Source organism: Heteronotia binoei, chromosome 11 (genome assembly GCF_032191835.1).
Source record: "Heteronotia binoei isolate CCM8104 ecotype False Entrance Well chromosome 11, APGP_CSIRO_Hbin_v1, whole genome shotgun sequence".
Lineage (NCBI taxonomy): Eukaryota > Metazoa > Chordata > Lepidosauria > Squamata > Gekkonidae > Heteronotia > Heteronotia binoei.
The window spans coordinates 13,897,545-13,924,792 of NC_083233.1; the positions used below are offsets into that span (position 1 = coordinate 13,897,545).

Sequence of the window (27,248 nt, forward strand, 5' to 3'; positions counted from 1 at the left end):
CTATCGGGCCCCCGAGCAACCGGCTGTCATCTGCTTCCCTCTCCCTTGCTTCCTTCTGCCTAACAGCTTGCTTTGCAAGGCTTGCTCAATTGCACAGCTACAGAGCAAAACCTCTATTTTCTCCATTGGCTGAGGCTCCTCCCTTGGAGAGGAAGGGGGGGGGAAAGGCAGGGCTTGTTTTTCCAGGCTCTCTCAATTGCACAGCAGAGCTACTGAGCCAAGCCTCTCTCCCTTCTATTGTCTGAGGCTACTCCCTCCCCTGTCCCCTGGGGAAGGAAGGAAAGAGCCACAGCGCTGTTTACCCAGTTCCCTGGATCCCGTGGGAGAAATACAAAGAAAGCACCTTTAAGACCAACAAGTGCTAACATTTTAAGCATATTTCAAAGTTGTTTTAAATATATATATATATATATATATATATATATATTTGTGTTCGTCTGTGTCCTTATAAAGTTTTTATCTCTGCTACCTAATCTTAAATAGGTACACACATGGCCTGGCTCGACTTGGTCCAGCCCAACCAGGTCTCATTTATGTCAGATCCAGCCCGCATAACAACTGAGTTCGACTCCCCTGCAGACATTCAAATAATAATAATAATAATAATAATAATAATAATAATAATAATACCTTTTATTTATATCCCGCCCTCCCCGCCGAGGCAGGCTCAGGGCGGCTCACAACATATAAATACAATGTACAATAAAACCATAATTCACAATAATTACAATTATATAAAACCATCATTAAATCATTAGATTTAGAAGTTAGAAGACCTGGACAGATTATAGCATGAAAGTGGCAATGACTCTGGAATTCTTTGGGACAAAGAATACAAAGTTCTATGCCCATAAGCCTTCTACCATCTTTTCCTCCTTGTGCTTTTACCATAACAGTGATTCATGGATACACCAAAATCAGTTCTCAGGAGTTTCCTCTTCAGATGTATTCAGAGATACACAATGCCCAGTTGCTGGTCAAGGCTAATAAAGAGTAAATCGCAGGGAATCAGCAGGCCTTCTCTAAGCAGAATGCTATTAGAAGACAGAAAAGGGTCAGCAAACCATAGGCTGCAGTCATCTGACCAGGCAGCAGAGCTTCTGAATGGCCTCAAGGACAAAATGTATTCCACAGTATACTCTTTCCTAAAAGTCAAGACACAACAAGCTTTGCACAGTTCTGAGGTGTCATCTTCATTTAAAACATTTTAAATAACTATTCCTCCACAAGGCTCAGCACAGCCCACATGGTGTTTCTTTCCTCTTTCCCTGGTCCAGAATCACCCATTAGTCTTCGTGGCAAAACAGGAATTTGAACCCAGGTCTCCTCTACAACGTAGAGGGAACATTGGCAGGGACCACTGGCAGGGGTGCAATGCCATAGAGCCCACCTTCCAAAGCAGTGTTCCCTCTAAGCTGAGTTAGTGTGAGCAGACTCACAATTTTTTAGCCTCCAGCTCACACATTTTTGTCTCGGCTCAGGAAAAACGGCCCCAGAGCAAACTAATTTGTGCAGGAGCTCACCACTTGAATGCTAGTAGCTCACAAAGTAGAATTTTTGCTCACAAGACTCCACAGCTCAGAGGGAACACTGCTCCAAAGCCTCCATTTTCTCCAGGGGAACTGAATCTCTGTCGTCTGGAGATGAACTGTAATTCCAGCGGGGATCTCCAGGTGCCACCTGGAAGCTGGCATCCCTATCACCAACCCGCTTTCCCTACAGCCCCAACTGACTGATTGACTCCGTCTCCTAGCACCGCTTTCCCAGCCCCTCCTCCTCGCGGGTCAATCCCAGCTCCTCTCAGCCAATGGCAGAACGCCGCTGATTCGGCCCGCCCCGGCCTCGGCGCGGCGATGACGTCAAGGGACGGCGCCCGCCCTTCCCGCGCCTGCGTCGTCGCCACCACCGCCGCCGTGAGTCTCGCGCGCCGCCTCTTTCCCTCCCCTCCCCAAGATGGCGGCGGCCACCAGCGGCGAGGCGGTTTGTGGCGACGGCCCGGCGGGCGCCAAGAGGGTTCACCTGGGGATCCCCGAAGCCATCTTCGTCGTGAGTGAGGGGCCAGGGGCGGCGGCAGGGGGCTGGAGGGAGGGCGAGGCGTCCTGGCCTTTCGAGGGGAGGGGAAGCTGGTGACGGGGCGGGGGGTTGAGGAGAGAGCTGCGGGCTTGCCTCTGGCCTTCCTCTCTGGGCTGCGGCCTCCGGAGCCTGCCTGCCTTGGAGGGGCGCGCGCGAGAACTCACGTGGTCTGTGATGGTCCGGCCAAGGAGGTCTGGGTTCGAATCAACCTTCAGCCGTCGGGCGACCTTGGGCCGCTCACTCAGGCTCTCAGCCTGACCTGCTTTACGGGGGTGTTGTGAGGGACGGAATGGGCCGGGTGGTTGTTGGCCTTGTCGGGTCGCAGGAAAGGCTGTGATCACACACACACTAAATAATGCACTTTCAGTGCACTTTCCAACTGGATTTTACTGTGTGAGCTGGCAAAATCTAGTTGGAAAGTGGATTGGTAAACGCATTAGTTAGGGTGTGATCACAGCCTAGGATGGACATCGGGCTCTGTCTGTCAGTCTGTTGCTTTAGCTAGTACCGTATTGTTTTCTTGAACTGGCATCAAGAACCTAAAGGTATACAATAAGGATCAAAAATTAAAAGCAGGATTTAAAATAAAATCACAACCGAAAATACATGTATTTATTAAAGAAAGTTAAAAGCATTTAGGGCCCCATCATTAGCCTCCTTACTTAGTAAAATCATACAACAGCAGTGGGAAACCACTCGACCTGACATGTTTCAACCTGAAATAGTCTTCTTCAGAGGTCCAACAAATACATACACATGCAGGCTCATATTACAAAATACAATAAATCAGTGCTGGACCAAAAAGAAAGTTTAGTACAGTGAACTCTGTTACCAGCAGTCATCGACATTTATTACAATTAAGAGATCAGCCAGCAAGTTAACAGCACAGTTTATGTACAGATGTAATATTAATATAGAGATAATAAAATTTTCAGCCTTATTGTGCTGTAGTTAATTATATGTAAAAGTTATTTTAAAGTTTGAAATATCTGATTTCTTATGGACAGAACTTGGCCACTGTAAAGTATCTCCCTTCCCGTAGCACTAAAGGCAGGGAATTAAAATGGGCTAGAGGGAAAGCTCTGCATTATTTGGGGAATTCTAAAATGTAAAGATAGTTCTCCAGCACAGATTTTGGGCTGTGATTGCCTGCTGCTGGGTAGAGATGTGTCCAAGCTCTATCAGTCTGAAGAGCTGTATCCCAGATCTGTTGTTCAAATATTTATTTATTTATTTATTTATTTATTCTATGACTTATATCCCGCCCTTCCCATAAAACGGCTCAGGGCAGCTCACAGCAAACAATAAAACAGAGTTTAAAATATTATTACATATATAAACATTTAAAAAATCAGAACATTTAAAAACCTAAGCCTTAAAATCTTAACATCACATCTATACAGTATGATTCACAGAAGTCTAATAAGCTACATTTATTTCCCAGTCAGGCGTAAGCTAGCCGGAAGAGGGTTGTCTTACAGGCCCTGCGGAACTGAGCAAGGTCCCGCAGGGCCCTCACCTCTTCCGGCAGCTGGTTCCACCATGTAGGGGCCATTGTGGAAAAGACCCTGTCTCTAGTTGTCTTAAGACGGACTTCCTTAGGCCCGGGGATGGTGAGAAGGTTTTGAGTCCCAGACCTCAGTACTCTCTGGGGAACATGTGGGGAGAGACGGTCCTTCAGGTAGGCAGGTCCCAGGCCATATAGGGCTTTAAAGGTAATGACCAGCACCTTGTACCGGACTCGGTATATTATTGGGAGCCAGTGCAGAGCCCGAAGGCCCGGCCGAATGTGCCGGGAAACATTTCATCGCTACTCGTAACATGGCTCTTCATGATGGATTTTCAAAAGGGATTTTGTCAAGGTACCCCATCAAAGACTCCTGAGCGAACGCAGCAGTCATGGGATAAAAGGATGGATCCTCTTATAGGTTAAATCAGGGGTCCTCAAACTACGGCCCGCGGGCCAGATGTGGCCCGCTGAGGACGTTTATGCGGCCCGCCGGGTTATGGCAAAATCAGACCGGAAGTGACGTTCGACCTAAACTCGCGTTAGCAACGCACACTTCCGGCACTGGGCTGAGGCGGCGGAGACAGAGTGTGAGGCAATACCGAGGTGAGGTGAGTTCCCAGGCCGGGGTGTGTGGTGTGGGGAAGGGAGAGAGATGCAGAAGACGGAGAACTGACGGCCCGCAGCCTTGTACAGTAACGGCAGTCCGGCCCTCCAACAGGCTGAGGGACAGTGAACTGGCCCCCTATTTAAAAAGTTTGAGGACCCCTGGGTTAAATGATAGGAAGCAGAAAGTAGGAATACATGAAAAGCTCTTCTAATGGAGGGGCGTAAAGCAGTGGGGTCTTACAATTTGATCTGAAACCAGAGGTGAGCACTGTAGGGGCCAAGTTTGCAGATGACACAAAATTATTCGGCATGTTGAAAACCAAGACCGACTGTGTAGAGCTCCAGGAGGATCTCCACAGATTGGGTGAGTGGGCAATGGCATGGCAAACGAAGTTCAGTGTAAGTAAGTATAAGGTGGTGCAAGTTAGAACAAAAAATTCTAATGTTATGAATATGCTAAGAGGGCCTGAACTTGCTTGGACTGAGAAAGAGATCTTGGAGGCATGGTGAATAACTCGGTGAAAAAGTCAACACATTGTACTGTAGCAATGAAAAAAGGCAAATCGTGCTGCAGATTATTAGGCAACTGAAAATAAAACGGCTTATATTATTGCGCCCGTGTATAGATCTATGGTGCAATCTCATTTGGAATAATGAAATTGTAAACAGTTCTGGCTGCTACCTAAAAAAAAAAAAAACATTGCAGAGCTGGAAGGGGTACAAAAAGTAGTCAACCGAGGTGATTAAAGGGTTGTAGCGCCTTCCCTATGAGGAAAGGCTGAGTAGCTTGGGACTCTCCAGTTTAGAAAAGAGATGACTAAAGGGAGGGCAGGTGTAAGAGAAGCTTTTATATGTATGTATAGAAACTTTTTATCCCTCTCCCAATATACTAAAACTTTGATACATACAGTGAATATGATGGGGAGTGGAGACAAGATGGGGGGGAGGAAATATTTCTTTACTCAACAAGTGAATAGAATGTGGAATTTGCTGCCAGATTACATACTGATGGCCACAGACATAGATGGCTTTAAAAGGAGATCAGACAAATTTATGGAGGATAGGTTTATCAGTGACTATTAGCCATTGTGACTGATGATAACCTCAGCATTCAGCAGCAGTGAACCTCTGAATACTAGTACCAAACGACAAGGGACGGTGACTCAGTGGTAGAGCATCTGCTTGGGAAGCAGAAGGTCCCAGGTTCAATCCCTGGCATCTCCAAAAAAGGGTCCAGGCAAGTAGGTGTGAAGAACCTCAGCTTGAGACCCTGGAGAGCCGCTGCCAGTTTGAGAAGACAATACTGACTTTGATGGACCAAAGGTCTGATTCAGTATAAGGCAGCTTCATATGTGCATATGTGCCCCCATCTTGGGAGGCCCAATAACAGCCGGGCCGCGGCATTCTGCACCAGCTGCAATTTCTGGGTCCGGCACAGGGGCAGCCCCATGTAGAGGGCATTGCAGTAGTCCAACCTTGAGGTGACCGTAGCGTGGATCACTGTTGCTAGGTCGTCGCGGTCCAGGAAAGGAGCCAACTGCCTTGCCCGTCTAAGATGAAAAAACGCGGACTTGGCAGTGGTTGCTATCTGAGCCTCCATCTTTAGGGAAGGCTCCAATAGCAACCCCAGGCTCTTGACCCTATCCGCCACCATCAGCGGCGCACCATCAAAAGCTGGCAAAGGAATTCCCCCCCCCCCCCCGGTCCCCGACGACCCAAACAAAGGACCTCTGTCTTCGCAGGATTCAATCTCAGTCCACTCAGTCTGAGCCACTCAGCCACGGCCTGTAGTGCCCGATCCAGAGTTTCTGGGGCGCAGACCGGTCGGCCGTCCATGAGTAGATAGAGCTGGGTGTCATCAGTATACTGGTGACACCCCAGCCCATACCTTCGGGCAATCTGGGCAAGGGGTCGCATATAGATGTTGAATAACATCGGGGAGAGAACCGCTCCCTGGGGCACTCCACAATTAAGTGTGCGCCTCCGGGATAGTTCCCCCCCCAATCGAGACCCTTTGTCCCCGACCTACAAGGAAAGAGGAAAGCCACTGCAAGGCCAGCCCCTGAATCCCTGCGTCGGCGAGGCGGCAGGTCAGTAACCGATGGTCGACCGTATCGAACGCCGCCAATAGGTCCAACAGCATCAGCACTGCCGAGCCACCCCGATCCAGATGCCGTTGAAGATCATCTACCAGGGCAACCAACACCGTCTCCGTCCCATGGCCCGGGCGAAAGCCGGACTGAAGTGGGTCAAGGATGGAAGCGTCATCCAGGAAAGTCTGTAACTGCCTCGCCACTGCCCTCTCAATAAGTTTGCCCAGAAAGGGCAAATTCGAGACCGGCCTATAGTGTGCCAATTGGGCCGGGTCTAAAGATGGTTTTTTTAGGAGGGGTCGGACCACAGCCTCTTTAAGCGGCGCTGGAAAAAGCCCTTCCGTCAGGGATCTGTTTATGATATCCCGTACAGGATATCTGAGATCCCTCTGGCAGGATTTAACAAGCCAGGAAGGGCATGGGTCCAATTTACAAGTTGTTGGGCGGGCAGATGAGAGGATCCTGTCAACTTCCTCCAGGCTGAGGGGGCTGAAACCGTTCAGAATATAATCCGAAGACATGCTCGGGGCCTCGGTTGCGCTAACTTTAGTTCCTGAGATGGCATATTACTAAGGGGGAGAAGCCAAGCACAGTTCTGTTTTATTCTCAACTGCGTCCATGTAGCCTGAGAGGTAGCTGTCCAAAAGAATTAAGGGGGTTAATCCAGACGGCTTAAAGTTTTGCTTGAGCCAAAAACTTATAACCCCACTACCATAAGAGGGATGATAGCCACAGATGTAGGTAGTTTTTGAAAGAATTAGGTACATTTCTGAGGGAGGGGATGGGGCAAAAAACGGGGGGGGGGGCTTTACGGCTTTCTAGAAGTATTTAGCAGTTGCCAGGCAAGGTAACTTTTGGTCCAATTCAGGATGTCTTTTCTTACATTTCAGTAGGGGCCAATCATGTGCTTCCAGGAAACCCACAAGCAAGTCATTAATTCAACAGCCTATTCTTTTTAAAAATAAAACTACTCTGAGGTCGGTTTAGGCTAAGAGAAGATGCCAAGTCAGCCACCAAATTTAATGGCTGGGCCTGTGAGTTGGTCATCTTGGTTTGTATCTAGTACTTGCAAAGACTGCGTGGCGGAGTGTATGCTTAGCTTGTAGAGGAGGTCCTGCATTTTGTGCCAAGCATCTTCACATAAGGATCTCAGATCGCATGGCTGGGATAGACTATCTGATGAGACCCTGCTGCCAGCTAGAGGAGATGGGGCTAAAAATAGTGGCTTATCAATGTCAAACAGCTCCCCATATTCTGTGCAGTGTCAGCTCAGTCCCCTCCTTTTGTTATTGTATAACAGAGAAGATTTAAGTATGTTCTCAGCCTCTTGAATACTGTATTTGCCCAAAAGGAAGATGGCTTCTCTTCAAAAATGTTAAATGCAGAAAACAAGTAACCCTGAAGATGACTTTTGCTCTCTTCCCTGTCTCAGTACCGTCATCAGTTCTGAGTGGGGTTTGATTTCAAGCATTATGTGCTGAAAACTTGTTAGTCTATTCTGGCAGGACTCCTAATGGTAATCTCTCATTGTTAATTACTAAGTAACATATTAGCTATCAAGTATTGCATGCCAAATACAGACACAAGGTGTTTTGTTTTGTTTTTTGGTGAATATTCAGCATCAGTGTTTGCAGAGGAAAAATCTGGAGTGTGAGCTATTTTCTGATGTAGTTGAGTGATTAATGCCAGTGATTAGAAAAGTAATTCATATAACGAGTCTTTTGTTCTTTGACTTAAGAAGGTGATTGACAGAGAGCAAGTTCTGAGGGGGATTGTTTGGGGAAAGATTTCATTTGTCTTAGTAGGAAGAAGATTGGAAAAATCCCTGGCAAGACCTTATGAAAATAGACTGGGGGAGCCATGCAGACCGTCTTTTTAAAAACAGAATTTAAATGGAAGCTCTGTAGAACTTTCAACTGGTGTTGGTGTTTGGCTGCACGTGTTCCCTGAGTGTACATTTTATTATTTATTTACAAAATGTATACCTTGCCTTTGTGCCCTTATAAGGGCCAGTTGAAGAGCCTCATGGCGCAGAGTGGTAAAGCTGCAGTACTGCAGTCTGAGCTCTCTGCTCACGACCTGAGTTCGATTCCAGCGGAAGCTGGTTCAGGTAGCCAGCTCCAGGTAGACTCAGCCTTCCATCCTTCTGAGGTCGGTAAAATGAGTCCCCAGCTTGCTGTGGGGGGAAGTGTAGATGACTGGGGAAGGCAGTGGCAAACCACCCCGTAAAAAGTCTGCTGTGAAAACGTTGTGAAACCAATGTCATCCCAGAGTCAAAAACGACTGGTGCTTGCACAGGGGACTGCCTTTACCTTTAAAGGCCGATAAGGCAGCTAATGGTTTTTTTAAAAAATAATAATAATAATAAAATTACATCTTAAAAGCCATCAAAACCAACAAAAACACAGCATTAAAACAAAACCTGAGGTGAAATACACATACAAAAACACAAGAACAATTAAAGCATTGCACAGGAGGAAGGGATCCCTGAGATAATGTTGAACAACAACAAAAAGTCTTCATCTGCCGGTGGGATTTGGCAGCAGAAGGGGACAGGTGGATCTTCGTGGGGAAAGAATTCTGGAGTTTTGGTGCTATGACTGAGAAGTCCCTTTCCCGAACTGCCCCCTCCCTAATCTCAAAGGCAGGAGCGCTTGAAGCAGTGCCTTGAAAGATGACTACAGCGGTCAAGTATGTTTATAAGGGGCTATGTGGTCCTTCAGATATGTTGGTCCCAAACCCATCTATTAAGGTTTTTCAGGTCAACACCAGCACCTTGGCTTGTACTCTGAAACAGATTTGGGAGCCAGTGCAGATGGGCCATGACTGGAGTGACAGTCCCTATGACCCACTCCAGTCAACACCTTGGCTGCAGCATGTTGCATCAGTTGAAATTTCCAACGGCAGCACTTGTAAAGCATATTGCAGCAATCTTATCTAGATGTAGCCAGGGCATGCGCTGTGGTGACTCAGGAAGGTCCACAGTCGAAGCTGGTAAAAGGCACTCATAGGCACAGCTGCCACCTGATGATCTGACTCAGCTGATTAGCCAGCTGTAGGCCTAGGTCCAAGAGCATCTCCAGGCTATGGACCTCTTCCTTCAAGGGGAGCACAACTGCATGCAGATACCTGGATCAGACCTTCCATGCAGCAGTACAACATTTGATCTTGTTGGGATTAATCTTTCATCAACTCTAAAACTGCCTCCATGCGCTGGTTCACTGTTTCTACAGTCTCCTTGGAATGGGCCTGACACTCAAGATAGAGCTGAGTGCCATCTGCGTAACTGGTGAGAACTAAGCCCATTTCTCTGGGTGACCTTACACAGTGGTTTCCTGTAGATGTTAAAGGGCACTGGGGACAAGATGAAGCCTGCAGGCCCCCACGGATCAAAAGCCAAATGGCTGAGCACCAGTCCTCCAGCACCACTGTCTGAAACCTGCCCTCCAGGTAGGACTGCAACCACCACAAAAGATGATGATAATGATATTGAATTTGTATTCTGCCTTTCACTCTGAATCTCAGAGCTGCTCACAAACTCCTTTACCCTCCTCCCCCACAACAAAAACCCTGTGAGGTAGGTGGGGCTGAGAGAGCTCTGACAGAAGCTGCCCTTTCAAGGACAACTCCTACGAGAGCTATGACTGGCCCAAGGCCATTCCAGCAGCTGCAAGTGGAGGAGTGGGGAATCAAACCCGGTTCTCCCAGATAAGAGTCTGCACATTTCGCCACTACATCAACAGGGCCTTCCAACCAATACGCCTCCTAAGCTGTGAAGTCTTGTGAGCAAACGTTCTGCTTTGTGAGCTGCTGACATTAAAGCTGTGATCTACTGCACAGATTAGTTTGCTCTGGGGCCATTTTTCCTGAGCTAAGATGTGTGAGCCAGAGGCTAAACAACTGTGAGCTAGCTCTCACTAACTCAGCTTAGAGGGAACGCTGCTTCCAACTCGGAAAGATGGTCCAGAAGGATACTCCTGCTGCCCTTCTCCAGGCTCATGTCATCCACCAGAGGAAGCAAGACTGTTTCAATCCCATAAAGGTTAAGGTAGTCCCGTGTGCAAGCATGGAGTCATTACTAACCCATGGGGTGACATCACATTATGACATTTTCTTTGCACACTTTTTACTGGGTGGTTTGCCAGTCATCTACACTTTACCCCCAGCAAGCTGGGTACTATTTTACCAACCTCAGAAGGATGGAAGGCTGAGTCCACCTCGAGCTGGCAACCTGAACCAAACTTCCGCCAGGATCGAACTCAGGTCGGGAGCGGAGCTTGGACTGCAATACTGCAGCTTACCACTCTGCGCCACGGGGCTCATCTTTCAATCCCATAACCAGGCCTAAAACAAGATCAGAGAGGATCCAGACACTCTGCTCCATCCAGTGAAGTTTGAAGTCACCTGCTCAGCTAGTCGATAGTTATTGAGACCTCCTTGTTAGCCTTTTTTAGAAGTGGAGGCACCACAGCCTATTTCAAGGGTTTGGTGATGCCTTAAGTACCTAATGGACCCAGCCAGCCAGTGTCATGAGCCCTGACGAGGGGGAGCTGGAAGGGTTAACAGACCTGAGGAGACCTGAGGAGTTGCCAAGCAGCTCCTCAGCCGAACAACCAGCAGCTGGCCCATCAATCTCCCTCCCCACATTCCAGGTACCAGTGCGGTTGTTGACAATCAATCTCCAAGCTCTCCCCCTCCCATCTCAAGAGTTCGAAGCAGGCTCTGGAAAGAACTTTCAGAGTGAAGACATGAGGCACATCGATGCTTCAGATCTCTCAGCCCTGAGTACTGACAGAGTCGCTGCCACCCAGGGAGCAGGCTGATTGAGGCTCCCATATAACTCCCACCCAGGACCTGATAACCTCATGGAAGCAACAAGTCGATTCCCTGGCTTGCATCCACGCTCCTTCCCGATTCCAGATCCTGACCTGCTTGAATTCCTTGGCACCCTGACCCCTTTGGCTTTTGGACACTGACTTCTGATTCCGGTTTGCGATTTTGCTTTTGGTGACTTGGCCCCTGCTTGGCTTCCTGGACTTTGACCTTGGACTGGCTTTGGACTCCTGCCCGCCTGCGGCCTGAGAACGTGACAGCCAGCCCTGCCACCTGCAGATTTAAGGGCAAGGATCGTGCAAGCAGGCGGTCGGCCTCCAGCATCCAAGGCTCCTGTCCGCATTTAGAGTCCAAGTTGGAACGGATGCAAGAGGTTTTGTGTATATGAGGTGGTTAATCAACTTCAAATAGCCAAGGGGTGTATCAAGCAAGTATGTTGTGTAATTGAGCTACTGGTTCTATGCTGCTCTAAATGACTGCCTTTTCCTTAGTGTTTCAGGTCTGAAGAGCACCTGACTAAAGCAAAAGGCTCATATGTGGACCATGGTTTTGACTTCAGGGTGTTTTTTTTTGGGGGGGGGGGTAGTAGTAGATTTGGATGATGTTTGATGTCGGTCTCTGTACCATGCAAGGAAGAGAGATTCCCCTTCCCCACAGTTTCTTATGACTGAGTATCTCCCGAGTTATTTTAAAGGTGTTTGCATTCCGAATCGTTCAACAGATTCTAGTGCTTGTAATGTAGACGTATAAGGAATGTAGGAGCCAGTAAAAAAAAAAAAAATTAGGAACTACTGTCATTTTTTGCCCATGAGTTTTGTATTTTGAAGACTTCTTTTTTTGGTTGTTGCTACCACACAACCTAATCCCAACCACTTCACAGTCACTTGCTTTTGATTAAAGTTATGACAAAAGTGTTGTGGTACATAAGTAAATAAGGGTTGCCATCGCTGCAACAAAAAGCTTAACCTCTAACCCAGGGGTGTCAGTCGTGCAGCCTGAGGGCTGGATCAGACCCCTGGAGGGCTCCTATCAGAACTTCAAGCAACTCATTGACATCTGCTTCCTCCTGTTGCTTTTTTCTGCTTTACGGCTTGCTTTGCCGGGCTTGCCCAATTGCACGGGAGATACAGAGCAAAGCTTCTATTTTCTCCATTGGCTGGCCAGCACACGAAGCAGCTTCATGTACAAAAGCTTGCAATGCCCAGCCATTTCATGTTTTCCCCTGGGTCTTAGGCTCCAGCATTGATCACGAGATTTCTGTCATGAATGTCAATAAATCAGGAGTAGGTTTGCGACTTACAGATACACACCTGAGCAACACCTGGACATCCTCCTCAGGATTACTACTACACAGACATTGTCTCCAGATTTTGACGCAGTAATTCAGAGCGAGAGGTGTCAGTTTTTCAGGAACTGTTAAACAAACCAAATATTGCAAGAGTGTTGATATTTTAAGCATGTCCATATTTAGGGAAGAAACAAAGAGGTCTAGACAGGGTTTTTAGTTTATCCTTGGTTTTAACACTAATTTTACATCTTCGGTGTCAGTGTCTTAAAGTCTGTATTCATATTTTATGTATATTTTAGGAGGTATCATATTTTAGTGTATAATAATTGTATATTTATATCACCTTTTATTGGTTATGAATTGGGCTTTTATGAATTGTTTGCTGGTCTATGACCGTTACAAATAAATAAATAATAATAAGCATGTCTTAAGGTTGTTGTTTTTTAACTTCAATTGTGTTTGTCTGCGTCCTTTATAAAGTTTACATATCTACTACCTGGCAGTACATTTTATGACACACATGGCCTGGCCCAACAAAGTCTCATTTATGTCAGACCCGGTCCTCATGAGTTTGACACCCTTGCTCTAACCCAGGGGTGTCAAACATGCGGCCCGGGGGGGCTGAATTAGGCCCCCGAAGGGCTCTTATCAGGCTCCCAAGCAACTCCCTGTTATTAGGGTTTGTAGAATCTTTCGGGCTCAAGTGCCGTGTTCTACTGGAGAACGTTTTTCTTCCAGACATTTCGTTCTCAGCTGCGGAGAACATCCGCATGTTCTCCGCAGCTGAGAACGAAATGTCTGGAAGAAAAACGTTCTCCAGTAGAACATGGCACTTGAGCCCGAAAGATTCTACAAACCCTAATGATGTTACCAGCCGTGAAAACCTGAAATCTTTGATAACTCCCTGTTGTCTGCTTCTTTCTTCCACTCTTGCTTCCTTCTGCATCGCGACTTACTTTGCCAGGCTTGCTCAATTGTGCAGGAGCTATAGAGCAAAGCTTCTCCTTTAGGGAGGAAGTGGGGGAAGGAGAGCTAGCTTTGCCAGGCTCTGTCAGTTGCACAGCAGAGCTACTGAGCCAAGCGTCTCTTCCTTCTGTTGGCTGAGGCTCAACAAGCCAGTGAGGTGGATTAGGCTGAGGGTATGTATTTGTCTGTGTTCTTTATAAAGTTTATATCTCCCCTACCTGATATTACACCTGGCCCTGCCCGACAAGGTGAAGATCTGGCCCTCATAACAAATGAGTTTGACACCCCTGCTCTAACCCGTACCTGTTTTCTCCCCCTATATCTCATAACTCTGTTATTGCTTTAAGAAGCTCGATTTTAATTGAATCTTGGAACCAGTATAGTAAGCAACTGGTTAAGAAATGAATTCCTCCACCACCACTAAAGGACATAAAGTTGAGCTTACATATAAACAAAATAATAATGGGAGCGTCATGCACATTTATTTTTCTCTCATCATTCTGATGCAAAATGATAAATGAGCTGTGAAATGCTGAGAGAAGCTACAAAAAATTATTTATGAAAATACTAGACGTCAGAATGAAATTTCTATGGGACTTGGAGACCCGGCGTCTGGGATTTATCAAGCTTTGCAATAGAACATTAAAACTTTCAGCTCGGCTGTCTTCTATTTAACAGGGAAAATGTTTAATATAGGTGTTCCAATAATGTACTGGCCTCCTTTAACAATATTTATTGTTAAAAGAACTGTACCTTTATAGAGCTGTATTAGTCTGTCTGTAGCAGTAGGAAAGAGCCAGAGTCCAATAGCACTTTCCAGACTAACAAAATTTGTGTCAGGGTTGGCGATTTCATGAGTCACTGCTCAGTTCTTCAGGTAGTCAAAGCGATGGTATTCCCAGTAGTACTGTATGGCTGTGAGAGCTGGACCATAAGAAAGGCCGTGCAGAAGAATAGATGCTTTTGAGCTGTGTTACTGGAGAAGACTCTTGAGACTCCCTTGGACTGCAAGAAGATCAAATCAGTCAGTCCTAAGGGAAATCAACCCAGACTGTTCCCTGGAAGGCCAGATGCTGAAGCTCAAATACTTTGGCCACCAAATGAGAAGGGAGCACTCCTGGGAGAAGACCCTGATGCTGGGAAAGACAAGGCAAAAGAAGAAGGGGACAGCAAAAGATGAGATGGCTGGACAGTGTTACTGATGTAACTAACACAAATTTGAGCAGACGTTGGAGGACGGTGGAAGACAGGAGGGCCTGGCGTGACTTTGTCCATGGGGTCGCAAAGAGTCGGACTCGAATGTGCGACTGAACAACAACAAACACCTGAAAGGCTGTAGATATTTTGATAACTTGCTGTTTTGGTTTGCTCCTAGTGCAGGCCACACTAATGAAAAAGAGAAGGTGCAGAAAAGATAAGCCTTTAATAGTTTCCTTGCCTAATCCTGGAGTAAGGCATTTCAGCTGCCACCTTGCTGAGTATTAAAGCTTGGCCATGTCCCAGTTTCCATCTTTTATTTATTGACTTTCCCTTAGTGGCATAAAAATCATGCTTATTACAGAAAATTGAGCAAAAATATGATGGGTAATCTAGTGGAATGATAGAATAGCTGTTGTATTCCCATTCCATCTTTTGTGCTTTTGTAACTGTAGATCATCTAGCCTGGTGTAGCCAGTTTGGTGTGGTGGTTAAGTGCACAGACTCTTATCTGGAAGAACCCGGGTTTGATTCCCCACTCCTCCACTTGCAGCTGCTGGAATGGCCTCGGGTCAGCCATAGCTCTCGTAGGAGTTGTCCTTGAAAGGGCAGCTTCTGTGAGAGCTCTCTCAGCCCCACCCACCTCAGGATGTCTGTTGCAGTGGAGGAAGATAAAGGAGATTGTGAGCCGCTCTGAGACTCTGATTTGCAAGAGATGTTCGGAGGTGGTTTGCTGTCGCCTGCCTCCACATCTCAGTCCTAATGTCAAGCCCCGAGATTCCCAATAATGAAGTCCTTTGTTTTATTTTAACTAGACTGGTTTGTTCAGGAATTCAAAGGTGCTCCACGGAACAGGGACCGTGGAGATACTGAGATACTAAAGGTTACATGCTGGCTGGGGCTGATGGGAGGTGTAGGCAAAAAACATCTGGAGAACTACCCTTGGCCACCCCTGATATAGGGTATCATAAACCGTTACAAAAGATGTGTAATTTGAATCTAAGGTTCATAGGTTAAGGCAGTGACTATCTTTTTTTTTTACTACAAAAGTGTTCTCAGACTATACTGTGAAGAGATAAGCAAGCCTGTGAATTTAGGGAGACCCAGCAGGCCTTTTTTTCAGAACCTTCTTCTGCCTACGTGTTCTCTAGGTTGTAAATAATGGAGAAGGGCCAGAGCGTTGGCCTCACTTTTGGTCATCCAGGACTAAGCAAAGGACAGGGCTTGACAACTGGTACTCTTCGGATGTCTCCCATCCAAATACAAGCCAGGGCTCACCTTGCTCAGTTTCCAAAATATAGTAAGAGCAGGTTAGCCTGGGCTGCCATGGTGTGTTTTGTGCTTTCACTTGAAACAATGGCTATCCGGGGAGCTGCTTGACTTGCCCAAGGTCTGTTTTTGTTTTCAAAGTTGTTTTAAGGTCTCTCAAAAGGGATGAAGGCACGAAAGCAGCCGTTTCCTCACTGTGCTGTGGAAACTGTAGGAGGGAAGCCACTGCAGGAGGGAAGAAGCCAAACAGAGCAGGGGGTGGGCTGACTGCTGCTGCCCCCCCCGAACCAGGGCTCTGGGGCTACTAATACTGAACGTTGTCCATGTGTCTCTTTGAAGGAAGATGTCGATTCTTTCATGAAACAGCCGGGAAATGAGACTGCAGACGTAGTGCTCAAGAAACTGGACGAGCAGTATCAGAAATATAAATTTATGGAGCTTAACCTTGCCCAGAAGAAAAGAAGGTAAGCTTTGTATCCTTTGTGTAGGCTACTCTATTGCTTTAGAACAGGAGTGGACAAACTTGCTTAATATAAGAGCCTCATGGAATAAATGCCAGATGTTTGAGAGCCATAAGACCTGAATGGCAGATGTTTGAGAGCCGCAAGACAAGAAGGAAGGAAGATGGATGGATGGGGAGGAGGGGGAGAGAGGTGGAAAGAAAACAACTTTAACTTTAAATGCATTGTCCAAGCCAGCCAGTGGGGCAGTGGGAACTTCAAAAGCCACACAATATGTATGAAAGAGCCACATGTGGCTCCTGAGCCTCAATTTGGCCACCCCAGCTCAGAATTTTCCCAGTTATCTTGGGAGCTAATTAGCGCCAACACTTTGAGCTATAAATGCTGCACTCTTTTCTTAAGAATGTGTTACCATAGAGTGGTCTGTGTGAACTTCATTTCTGTTTGCAGTAACAGAAGCTCATTCAGACTTGATGTAGCCACGAGGTTCTTAATGTTTAATCTGCAGCCACCCACTAAATATGCAGTAGGAAGAAAAATAGGTTTGAACCATAAGGGCCAACAAGATCTCCAAGGGCCAACAAGATCTCCATTCATCAGATATTTTGTTGGTCCTTAAAATGCCACTGGACTCGAATCTAACCCTTCAGTTAAAGACAGCTGCCCACAGGAGCCCCGTGGCGCAGAGGGGTAAAACTGCAATACTGCAGTCCAAGCTCTCTGTTCATGACCTGAGTTCGACCCCAGTGGAAGCTGGGTTCAGGTAGCTGGCTCAAGGTTGACTCAGCCTTCCATCCTTCTGAGGTCGATAAAATGGGTACCCAGCTTGCTGGGGGGGAGAAGTGTAGATGACTGGGGAAGGCAATGGCAAACCACCCCGTAAAAAGTCTGCCTTGAAAACGTGATGCGACGTCACCCCAGAGTCGGAAACGACTGGTGCTTGCGCAGGGGACTGCCTTTACCCATAGGAAAGTAAGCATGCAGTATTTTCACTCAGTGCCTCCCAAGCCATATCTTTTAAAAAAAGGACATAAAAACAACACACCCTACAAGGCAGCTTTCTCAGCCATAAATTCAGTGATAATCCTGTGCTTGAAGGCCATCAGCCAATTCAACATGGTTCGCTTTATTTCCTATTTAGCATGTGTACCACTTTTAAAAAAAGAATCTGGGGGAGAAATCTGAAATGTTGTCCTTAGGGTAGGGTGAGCAGTATAAAACAGTTCTCTGCCAGTTGTTGCAAGCTGAGAGAAGGGTCTGCATAATGCCCTGGCACTCCCAAGGGTGACTCCTTCTCATTAGACACCATGCCCAGTGTGGTCAATCTAAAGTAGCTTTCGAGAGTCACTGCACACTTCTTCAGATACTTTAAAAATATCAGGACATAAAAAACAGCCCTCCAAACAAGGCAGCTTTGTAAGTATATTCTCAGTATATGCATACCATAGAGATCTCAGGTGCAAGTTCAATGTTAGCCTTTCAGAAGGTTTTTGACAAGGTACCAAAGACTGCTTGTGGGTACCTGAATCTGTGTTAAGTTATATCTGTGAGATAATCAGAAAACAAGCCCGACGCACCATCAGTAAGTCTTATTGACAGTAAATTAGTAAGCATACCATAGAGATCTCAGGTGCAAGTTCAATGTTAGCCTTTCAGAAGGTTTTTGACAAGGTACCAAAGACTGCTTGTGGGTACCTGTATCTGTGTTAAGTTATATCTGTGAGATAATCAGAAAACAAGCCCGACGCAGCATCAGTAAGTCTTATTGACAGTAAATTAGTAAGTTTTTTTAAATAGCCGCAGTATTTGTGTGTGTCCACAAAAAGAGGGCATGCTGAAAAGAGTGGGTCTAGTTTTCCATGCACTCATTTTCCTTTCTACCTCTCAGGGGCACAGATTGAGTTTGTAAGGGAGGGACGGTGGCTCGGTGGTAGAGCATCTGCTTGGTAAGCAGAAGGTCCCAGGTTCAATCCCCGGCATCTCCAACTAAAAAAGGTCCAGGCAGGTAGGCGTGAAAAACCTCAGCTTGAGACCCTGGAGAGCTGCTGCCAGTCTGAGTAGACAATACTGACTTTGATGGACCGCGGGTCTGATTCAGTAGGAGGCAGCTTCATATGTTCATATGTAACTTACAGAGAGTTGTTCATCTATGATAGACGTTCCAGTGGCCAAAAGTGAGTCCAAAGTGAAGTAGATTACGCTTCATCCTGGAAATAATGTGTATATATTGGAATAAAGGTGTTTCCCCTTAAGAATAGACTTGATCATATTTAGCTGTTGTAGAAATATTTTACATCTGTATTTAATTCACAGGTTAAAAAACCAAATTCCTGAAATTAAGCAGACATTAGAAATCTTAAAGCACATGCAGAAGAAAAAGGTAAATGACGGCTTTATTGTGTGTTTGTGAACGTAGAAAGCGGTAATATCTACCTTGTCACAGAATGGATCAAATTCAAGAGTTCTTTCACGCTTCATCTAACTTGATGAGTAAAAACAATAATCTGAACAAAGAGCATTTTGAAAGAAAGAGAGAAAATAACTCCCTTTGGATACCAGTTAAAATCTCTTCTGGCCCTCCCTGCGGACAATCTCTCATCTGTACTACAGAGAGACTCATTTTTTAACCCTTGGCTTGAATTTGTAGATTCTAAACTTCAGACTTTGGGATTGGATAACGCTTTTTTGTTGACTTTTGTCTTATTCCAAATCTCGATCTCTGATGAAAAAAAGACTGTTTCAGTGGGACTTAAACAGCACTCCTTTCTGTGCTCGTCGCGTGTGCTCTCTTGCCTTCTTTGGTTTTACATACTTCCAAGTCCTGTTGTCCCTATATAGATTTTCTGACTATCCCAGCCTACAGAAGAGCCTTCTTTTTAGCCATGTTTAAGGTGCTCCCTACTGCTGTTCTTAGTGGGCACTACATGAGAAAGCCCTATTCTGAGAGATTATGTGATTGTGGATCCGGCTCTGTTGCAACTGTGGAACATGTGTTTTTTGTATGCCAAGGGTATAACTACTTAAGAAAACAGTTTACCGACTCATTAATTTTCGATATTAATCTGCCTGTGCCAAATAAGCTCCAGCTTTGGTTGGCGGCTTTGATCTAACCATCACAGTTTCAGTTGTAGAATTTCTTCTGGGAGTGTTTAGATTTAAGAGACGAAGAGGATTTGAAGAAAATGGGAAATGACGTTTTGTGTTGTGCACTTTGCTGATTCTAATTGTTTATTTTGTAAAACCTATATTATTGATGAATTGTATTTCATTGCCATTTGCTTATGACCAAATGGTCTGTGAGCAATAAATATATATATAAACAACTCCCTTTTAAAATCTCACGGTATGTCAATAGATATGTTTAGTGGGTGCTCCTGTTTTGCATCTGACGATGCATCATTAAAAGTGGCAACAAGTAAACTGTTCAGTATTGGGACTGCAATCTTTCTTGACTGTAGAAGGCCATGTTAATAGCAGTGTCTTTGGCATACCAGTGCTGTAGCCTTATGTACTTGTCATCTGTTCTTTCCAAAGGAGTCCACAAACCCAATGGAAACCAGATTTTTATTGGCAGATAACCTCTACTGTAAAGCGTCAGTTCCTCCTACAGATAAAGTGTGCCTCTGGTTGGGGGTAAGTAAGTAATTTAAAAAAGGCTAAGAATTACAGAATTCAGCACTTCAGTTCAGACCATGATGCTGGGATTACTCTAGCCGCAAGCCCAACATTCCATTTGTTCTATTTCATGCTGGGTTTTAACTTGGCTTATTAAACACACACAGAATTCATGAAGCCTTTTCCCTCTCGTGTTCTGTTTTCAATCGGGGGAATCCTTAAGCACTCTAGAATTTACAGTGCAATATCTTTCTGCCAAAAGTTTGTGAGGGTGCATCAATATGTGTGTGGCTTCTTGTTCAACCGTCTGTCGATATGGTGCCTTCTCCATGTATATATATTCTTGCATAGTATTGCAGTAAAGCCAAAGCTTAGAATCAGTGATGGCATTTTCTTCTCTTGCTTCCTGTAAGGTACGTGCTCTGATTGTTTGTATTCAAGCATTTCCTCCCCCCCCCCCTTATTTTTTCCCCTTAGAGTTTTCATAGGGAAGCTGTATGTCTTCTAGAGCTATTCTGAGGCTTGATACCAGGCAGAGCTTTTTTTGTAGCAGGAACTCCTTTGCATATTAGGCCACACACCCCTGATGTAGCCAATCCTCTTGGAGCTTACAGTAGGCCCTGTACTAATAGCCCTGTAAGCTCTTGGAGGATTGGTTACATCAGGGATGTGTGGCCTAATATGCAAAGGAGATCCCGCTACAAAAAAAAGCCCTGATACCTGGGATCCCCAACATGGTACCCTGGGTCACCACTGTGCCTGCTGATACCTTTCCTGGTGCCCACCAAGTGTTTTTAGAAAGTGGGTGGGGCTGTGGCCCAGGAAGGCTTCTGATTGGCCACTGAAATCTAATTGGCTTGGCAGATTAAACCAACAGCCACCACAGTGTTTAGTCACTCCTCTTTTCCACTGTATTTTTAGATTATCCCTCTTCTCCCCTATGTTTGGGCTTCCTCTCTGTGTGTGGCTCCACCTCCTGTGGCAGCCATTTTCTGGTTAGCTCCACTTCCTGCGGCAGGAATGTAAGAATTCCAGAGGCCTAAGGCATAGAGTGTTGCTTGGCATAGGGTCAGCAGTACAGTTTGGCTTGCCTAGGGGACAGGACTTCATAGTGAGTGGAATTTGTGGTTGGTCATAAACTGGGAAGGAAAATTTGAGGCAGACATAGCAGTAGCTTTAAACTGAGCACAGCTTGAGAAAAGCAACCATTTATTTAAGACTTTTCAGTTAGCCAGTCGTTCTAGATGGGTAGCCCATGTTAGTCTGGCTGTAGGAATAGAAGAAAGCAAAAGTCCAGTAGCACCTTAAGGACTAACAACATTTGTGGCTGGGGATGATCCTTTGTGAATCACTGCTTATTTCTTCAGATACAGCTAGAATATGAGTCCACTTGTCCTTATGTTTTGGAGAGTGGAGTGTTTTCAGATGCCAAACGACAGTAGCAGGTGAATGACAATAGTAGATGTGATTGAATTAGGTGTGATATGCAGAGGGGTATTAGGAATGGAGAAATCAGTATTGGGAATGAGATAGGAAACCTAGGTCTTGATTCAGTTCAGGAAGATGCATTGTCTTGAGCATTATTGTCAACTGCAATTCAGCAGTCTCTCTCTGTAATCTCCTTTTAAAATCCCTTTATAATAATTGCTACTCTTAGGTCAGCAAGAATATTTGTCTTTTGGGGATAAGGCAGCACATCTGAGTGCTAACTAGGGATGTGCAATCCACCCCCTACCCCACTGGTATTTTTTGATTTGGATCTATTGGACCAAAATTTTTTTCTGGATTTCTGAAAAATCCCAGATCCCAATACCAGTCTAGTATTCAGATCCGGGTTGTTGTTTTTTTTAGAAATCTTGAATTTTGGGGGATCCAGTAGACCCAAGAAGAAAAAAAATGGAGGGAAAAAATTGCACACCCAAAAATCCTCATTTTTTGGGTTCCAGATCCTTGTTGTCATAAAACAGATTCTTCCACATTTCACCTATTACATAGAAACGCCACAGTTTTTCACATCATTGCTCCATGGTTGGAGCTGATTGAGCTTTCCAGTTTTTGACGCTAACTAATCTGGCTGCCGCAAACATACTTGGCATTAAATCTTTTTCTTCATGCTAGAGGTAAACTCGAGTTTAGGGCCAGCCATGAAACTTGACTACCTCGCTGTTCAACTCAGACTCCAGATCGCATATGAAAACTTGGTTTTCAGGTACAACACAAAAATAAATCATTACCGTGCATGATGCCCTTCTGGGCTGGGCAGTGGCTCAGGGGTACAGCAGCTGCTTTACGTGTTGAAGGTCCCAGATTCAGTCCCCTGGAATCTCCAGTTAAAAGGATCAGTTAGTAGTTGATGTTCAAGACCTCAACCCAAGAGCCTAGAGAATCGCTGCTAATTAGAGTAGAGAATACTAACTGCTGTATAAGGTAGTTTCATATGCTCGGAAAAGACGGTATCAAGAAGTAACAGCTGGACTCAGGCTCTAAAATAATAAGTGACAAATTGCATGCTTAGATGAAAGGTTGTCAGGGAGTTATTGGAACCCCTTGCTCTGGTCCAGACATAAGCTGCTAGAGATGAGGAAAGAGCAGAGGTGAACTGCAGATGTAGTTGGCCGGAAACACAGCTGTGCTTGCAGCAGAATACTCAAGAGGCAGTGGCCAAAGCACAGCAGTTTCTGGTCGGGAAGCTTTTCTTCCATGCAGTGAAACAGCCCATCAAGACTCTGTGCTGGGTCAAGGACGGCTAATAGCTTAGTCAAGGACAGAATCCTTGGAAGTAATGACGTATACAGATTCGAATAGTTACTTTATAGGAAGACTTCAAAAGGATAACATACAGATGCAATTTGAGTCACGGGTTCAAAGGCTGCTATCTAGTATCTCTTTTATTGCTAAGGAATGCAAGCTAATAAAAACATCTCCCTTTCTCACACTTTCTCGGAGAGTAGATGCGACCTGTCTGTGTGAATCTGGGGGAGAGGCGCATTACACCGTTGCTACAGGGCTAACCTAAACATCCTCGGGCCAGATGGCTTTATTATGCACCCTTTAGTTGTAATGGTGGGGGGCGCAGGCCAGAGTGGTGTTCTGCTGTGTCTGTTGGGCCTACATGGCACATGTAAATATGCATGCTTGACAGGTCAACCCTACTCATATGCGATCTGGAGTCTGAGTTGAACAGCGAGGTGGTCAAGTTTCACGGCTGACCCTACGCTACAGGGTCATGAAAACCCAGGGGACTGTGCAAGGCATTTCTCCAAACCGGGTGAGTGGGCAACAAAATGGCAAAAGGTTAAAGGAAGTGCAAAGCGATGCACTTCAGAGCAGAAAATCCCATAGATGACACATGCTTTGAGGCAAAGATAAGCCTGTTAGTCACGCAAAAAACGTTATCTGAACTAACATTCACGGAGGACTGTGGTCAGAATACACTCATACCCAAAGTGCTTGAAGGTCAGCCGTGATTGTATTTTATGCGCTGTGCAGTCTGTGTAATGAGGAGTCTCTGAACAGTTGCCGTTTTTAAGGGGGTGGGCCTAAGAGGAGATCAATGCTATGAGAATAATGGCACGGGGTCTTGGTGGTTCATTGCTAGACTATCTGCTTGGTACCTAGAAGCAATGCTCCCTCTAAACTGTGGACTCTTGTGAGCAAAAATTCCACTTCGTGAGCTACTGGCATTAAAGTTGTGAGCGACTGCATCAGTTAGTTTGCCCCGGGACCGATTTTCCCAAACTAAGACAAAAATACGTTAGCCGAAGGCTAAAAACTGAGCTAGCTCACACTAACTCAGCTTAGACGGAACACTGCCTAGAAGGTCCCAGGTTCGGTCCCAGCATCTCCGGTGAGAGGGGTTGGGTAGCAGGTGGTGCGAAAGGCCTGAGACTCTGGAAAACTGCTGCCAGAATGAAGAGACAATACTGATCTTTGTGGACCAGAAAGTCTTATTGTATAGGGCAGCTTTCACATGTTCAAAAGAGGTAGCGATGGAGATCGATACGTAGCCCTGGCATTCCTGTTTGTATCCCTTAATCTTCTGTGACTCCTTAAAATTCCTCACCCTTAATGAGCCAGTTTGGTGTAGTGGTTAAGTGGGCGATCTCTTATCTGGGAGAATTGGGTTTGTTTCCCCACTCCTCCACTTGCACCTGCTGGAATGGCCTTGGGTCAGCCATAGCCCTGGCAGAGGTTGTCCTTGAAAGGGCAGCTTCTGTGAGAGTCCTCTCAGCCCCATCCACCTCACAGGGTGTCTGTTGTGGGGGAGGAAGGGAAAGGAGATTGTGAGCCTCTCTGAGACTCTTCGGAGTGGAGGGCGGGATATAAATCCAATATCTTCTTCATCTTTTTAAATATTGTTGCTCTCAGGCCAACGTAATGCTGGAGTACGATATCGATGAAGCCCAGGCGCTGCTAGAAAAAAATCTCTCCACAGCCTCAAGGAACCTGGAGTCTCTAGAAGAAGATCTGGATTTCCTTAGAGATCAGTTCACTACTACAGAAGTCAGTATCCTTTTTCTTTTAAGGGCTGGTCCAGGGTATTGTGTGTGTGTGTGTGTGTGTCTTTGTGTGCTGGACTGTCTCTGAATTTCAGGAACTTGCAGTTAAGGAAGAAAGAATCCAAAACCTGGCATGATTCGGCTTGCATGTTTTGGCTTACTTTTCTTGGGAAAACTTTGTATTAATTTAAAAAAAAAAAAATCTCCCAAGACTTTTGCATTTCAAACATGCCAGGGTGTTTTTTAGTACTTCTGTATATACCTCTTTATTTAGACTGGTTTACTCCTTTACCTGTATTGGTGAGAGCTATCTTGTGCTTTTTGAAGCAGTTGGCTGTTTTCTTTAGAAAGGAAATGAGGTTTGGCTAATCCTCCACTACATCTCAGTAAATATGCTGTCTATATTATGCCACCGAGCCCCGAGGTTTGCTGTCATCTGTTTCAGATCAGAAATCTGGGGAAGGAGAGAGTGGCTTTTTTTGCAGTTTAAATCATTTTAGACAACAAAGTGGTTCTATGCAGGCTTGTGTGAAGTACTATGTTAAATGGTCCCGTAATCTTATTTACAGGTAGTCTGGTTTATTAAAAACTAGTTTACCCAAATAAACATGACTTTTTTTCAGTCCACAGAAGCATGTCTGGCATACGGTAACTCAAAAAGTGCTACTGTGAGTGGACTTCCAGTGTTTCCATGGTCGCTTCCTTTATAAATTTTGAGCTCTCGTTATTGCCCAGATTTTTAAAGCTCCCCTCAAAATTGTGTTGCCCCTGTGGTTTTAAAAGAAATTTGAGGGCAGCTTCCCGTAACTACCAAAACGAAGGTCGTTGACACTCTTTTATGTGATTTTTCTCTTTTTTGGTGTGCCTTCCCAATAGATTAAAATGCTTCTTCCACCTGTTCAGTATAACATCCAACTAATCTGGAAGTTCTTCTTACTATTACAGGTAATACTGTGGCATGATTTTACTTCGCAGTTGTCTAGTAGAAACCAGTACTTGGCTACCAAGCCCAGCTGCAGTTTGTGGACCCTAAAACTCAATTCTTGGCAGTTTTTCTTATATTGTTGGTCAGTTTTCAGAGGGCCTGTCTTTGGATTTCAAACATACGGTTCAGAAGCTGGCTGGTAAATTAACTCGTGTCCAGGGATTGCCCTTGTGTTGTTGACGTATCTCGCAGACAAAATGGTGGCCAAAATATTGGTGGCTTCTTTCATCTCACTGCGCAGTGCTTTTCTTTAACAGGCTCCTCCCAGATATGGCTAGAGTTTATAATTGGGACGTAAAGAGACGGAACAAGGATGACCCGTCCAAAAACAAAGCATAGTTTTGCCCAATTTTAAACATGGTTCTGATTTTCAAAAAACACACAAAAAATTATTTTTTTATTTTAAACAAACCTTTGAGTTCAGCCTTCGACGGACTGAGTTTAGTTTTAAATCTCATCAGTCAGCAACATTAAAAAAAACAGCAACCAACAACCTTTAAATAATAGCGAGCAAGCACCCTTTTAATTTATTGGCACGCCCAGTTTGGTTCCATGCATGCTTCCTAATATCACAGCTGGCTTAGCAAAACAGCCCCAGAGGGCTTGGCATTGCAGTCCTGGGACAATCTAACGTGAAGTGCATTGATGACATTGGAGTCCAGGCCATTCTAGCTGACCACACCTTTCCTCTTGCAAAGGGGATTGCGTTAGTTTCATCGCCATAGGGGCTCGATGAAGGAAGCCGGCAAGGGTTGGCATGGGGCAGGACGGTGGGCGGATACGCGGCTTGTGAGGAAGCCAGCATTTGAGACCAGGAGATACAGTACAACCCCCATGTTCATTACAGTGGTGTTTCTTTCATTCACACGTTCCCGTTCTGAGCAGTTACTGGCTCAGCTTAAGTCTAGATTCTTCGTGATCCACCTGCAATGAAAGGGTTGAGCAGCTAAATAGCACAGTCTGGTTGTGGTCTGATTCCATTTCGTTTCCATGCAAATACCTCCCCCCCCCCGGTTCCACCCTTCCAAGTGTATCGACTCGGGTGACATTACAGAAGCTCACAGCCTGTCGCACCCGGTCACCTCATCCCGCAGTCCCTTGTGTCGAGTTCAGGTGTCTTGATGCTTGCAAAGACACCGTTGGTGAAACCGGCCCCAGACGAGGAAGGCCTTGATTTGAGCTCCGCTTCAGCCGTTAATGGGTCGAGTGTTATTCCCGCGTCGCTTGTTACGAAGCCTGGCAGAAAGCGTTGCCTTGACATCTTCGCTCGTTCCTTTCCGAGCCAGCACGAACCCGACGACGGCGGAATGGAGTGTTTACACCACAGAGTGACTGGCATGGCAGGTTTCAATTCAGAATAAAAGCTAGCGTTATCTGTGTTCTGGTTCCGTGTAATAAAAAAAAAATACTTGTAAAATTTTTGTACTTTTATTTCATTATATTAAAACACGGCAGAAACCCCTTGTGCCTATTTTTTTAAAAAAAAAGCTGGGGGAAAAGACAGCAATGCTTCTGGAATGTTCCTGAGATAGGTTTGGGGGGAGCGGGGGGGGGGGGGAGATGGCTGCCAGCCAGGAAAGATGCTTTAATGAGAAGGAGGCAGTGAAGCAAAGGTGTAAAATGAGCTGCACACAAAAATCCTTCCATCATATTTCTTTAGCCATCTTATGTCATAAACCGGAGGTGGCCAAACTATGGCTCGGGAGCCACACGTGGCTGTTTCAGAAATATTGTGTGGCTCTTAAAGCCCTCACCACTCCATCAGCCAGCTTAGAAAAGGCATTTTAAGTTACTTTCTTCCCACCTCCCTCCCCCCCCCCCCTATTTATTTGCCTTCCTGCCTGCCTGGCGAC

General features: G+C 45.6%; 1 protein-coding gene across 1 annotated transcript; it reads left to right on the plus strand.

Annotated features, from left to right (window-relative positions):
- Positions 1-1,881: 1,881 nt before the first annotated feature.
- Positions 1,882-26,856, plus strand: VBP1 (VHL binding protein 1). Its single transcript, XM_060249684.1, has 6 exons — positions 1,882-2,046; positions 16,175-16,299; positions 18,610-18,676; positions 19,831-19,929; positions 24,280-24,418; positions 25,664-26,856. The coding sequence occupies exons 1-6, from the start codon at positions 1,954-1,956 to the stop codon at positions 25,732-25,734; spliced, it is 594 nt and encodes a 197-aa protein (XP_060105667.1). The 5' UTR covers positions 1,882-1,953; the 3' UTR covers positions 25,735-26,856.
- The last annotated feature ends 392 nt before the right edge of the window (positions 26,857-27,248 follow it).

Bases quoted from the DNA above. Each gene is read 5' to 3' on its own strand.
- VBP1 (XM_060249684.1), top strand. From the start codon at position 1,954: ATGGCGGCGGCCACCAGCGGCGAGGCGGTTTGTGGCGACGGCCCGGCG. The intron at 2,047-16,174 runs GTGAGTGAGGGG...GTCTCTTTGAAG, and splicing joins TCCCCGAAGCCATCTTCGTC to GAAGATGTCGATTCTTTCAT. The intron at 16,300-18,609 runs GTAAGCTTTGTA...TTTAATTCACAG, and splicing joins CTTGCCCAGAAGAAAAGAAG to GTTAAAAAACCAAATTCCTG.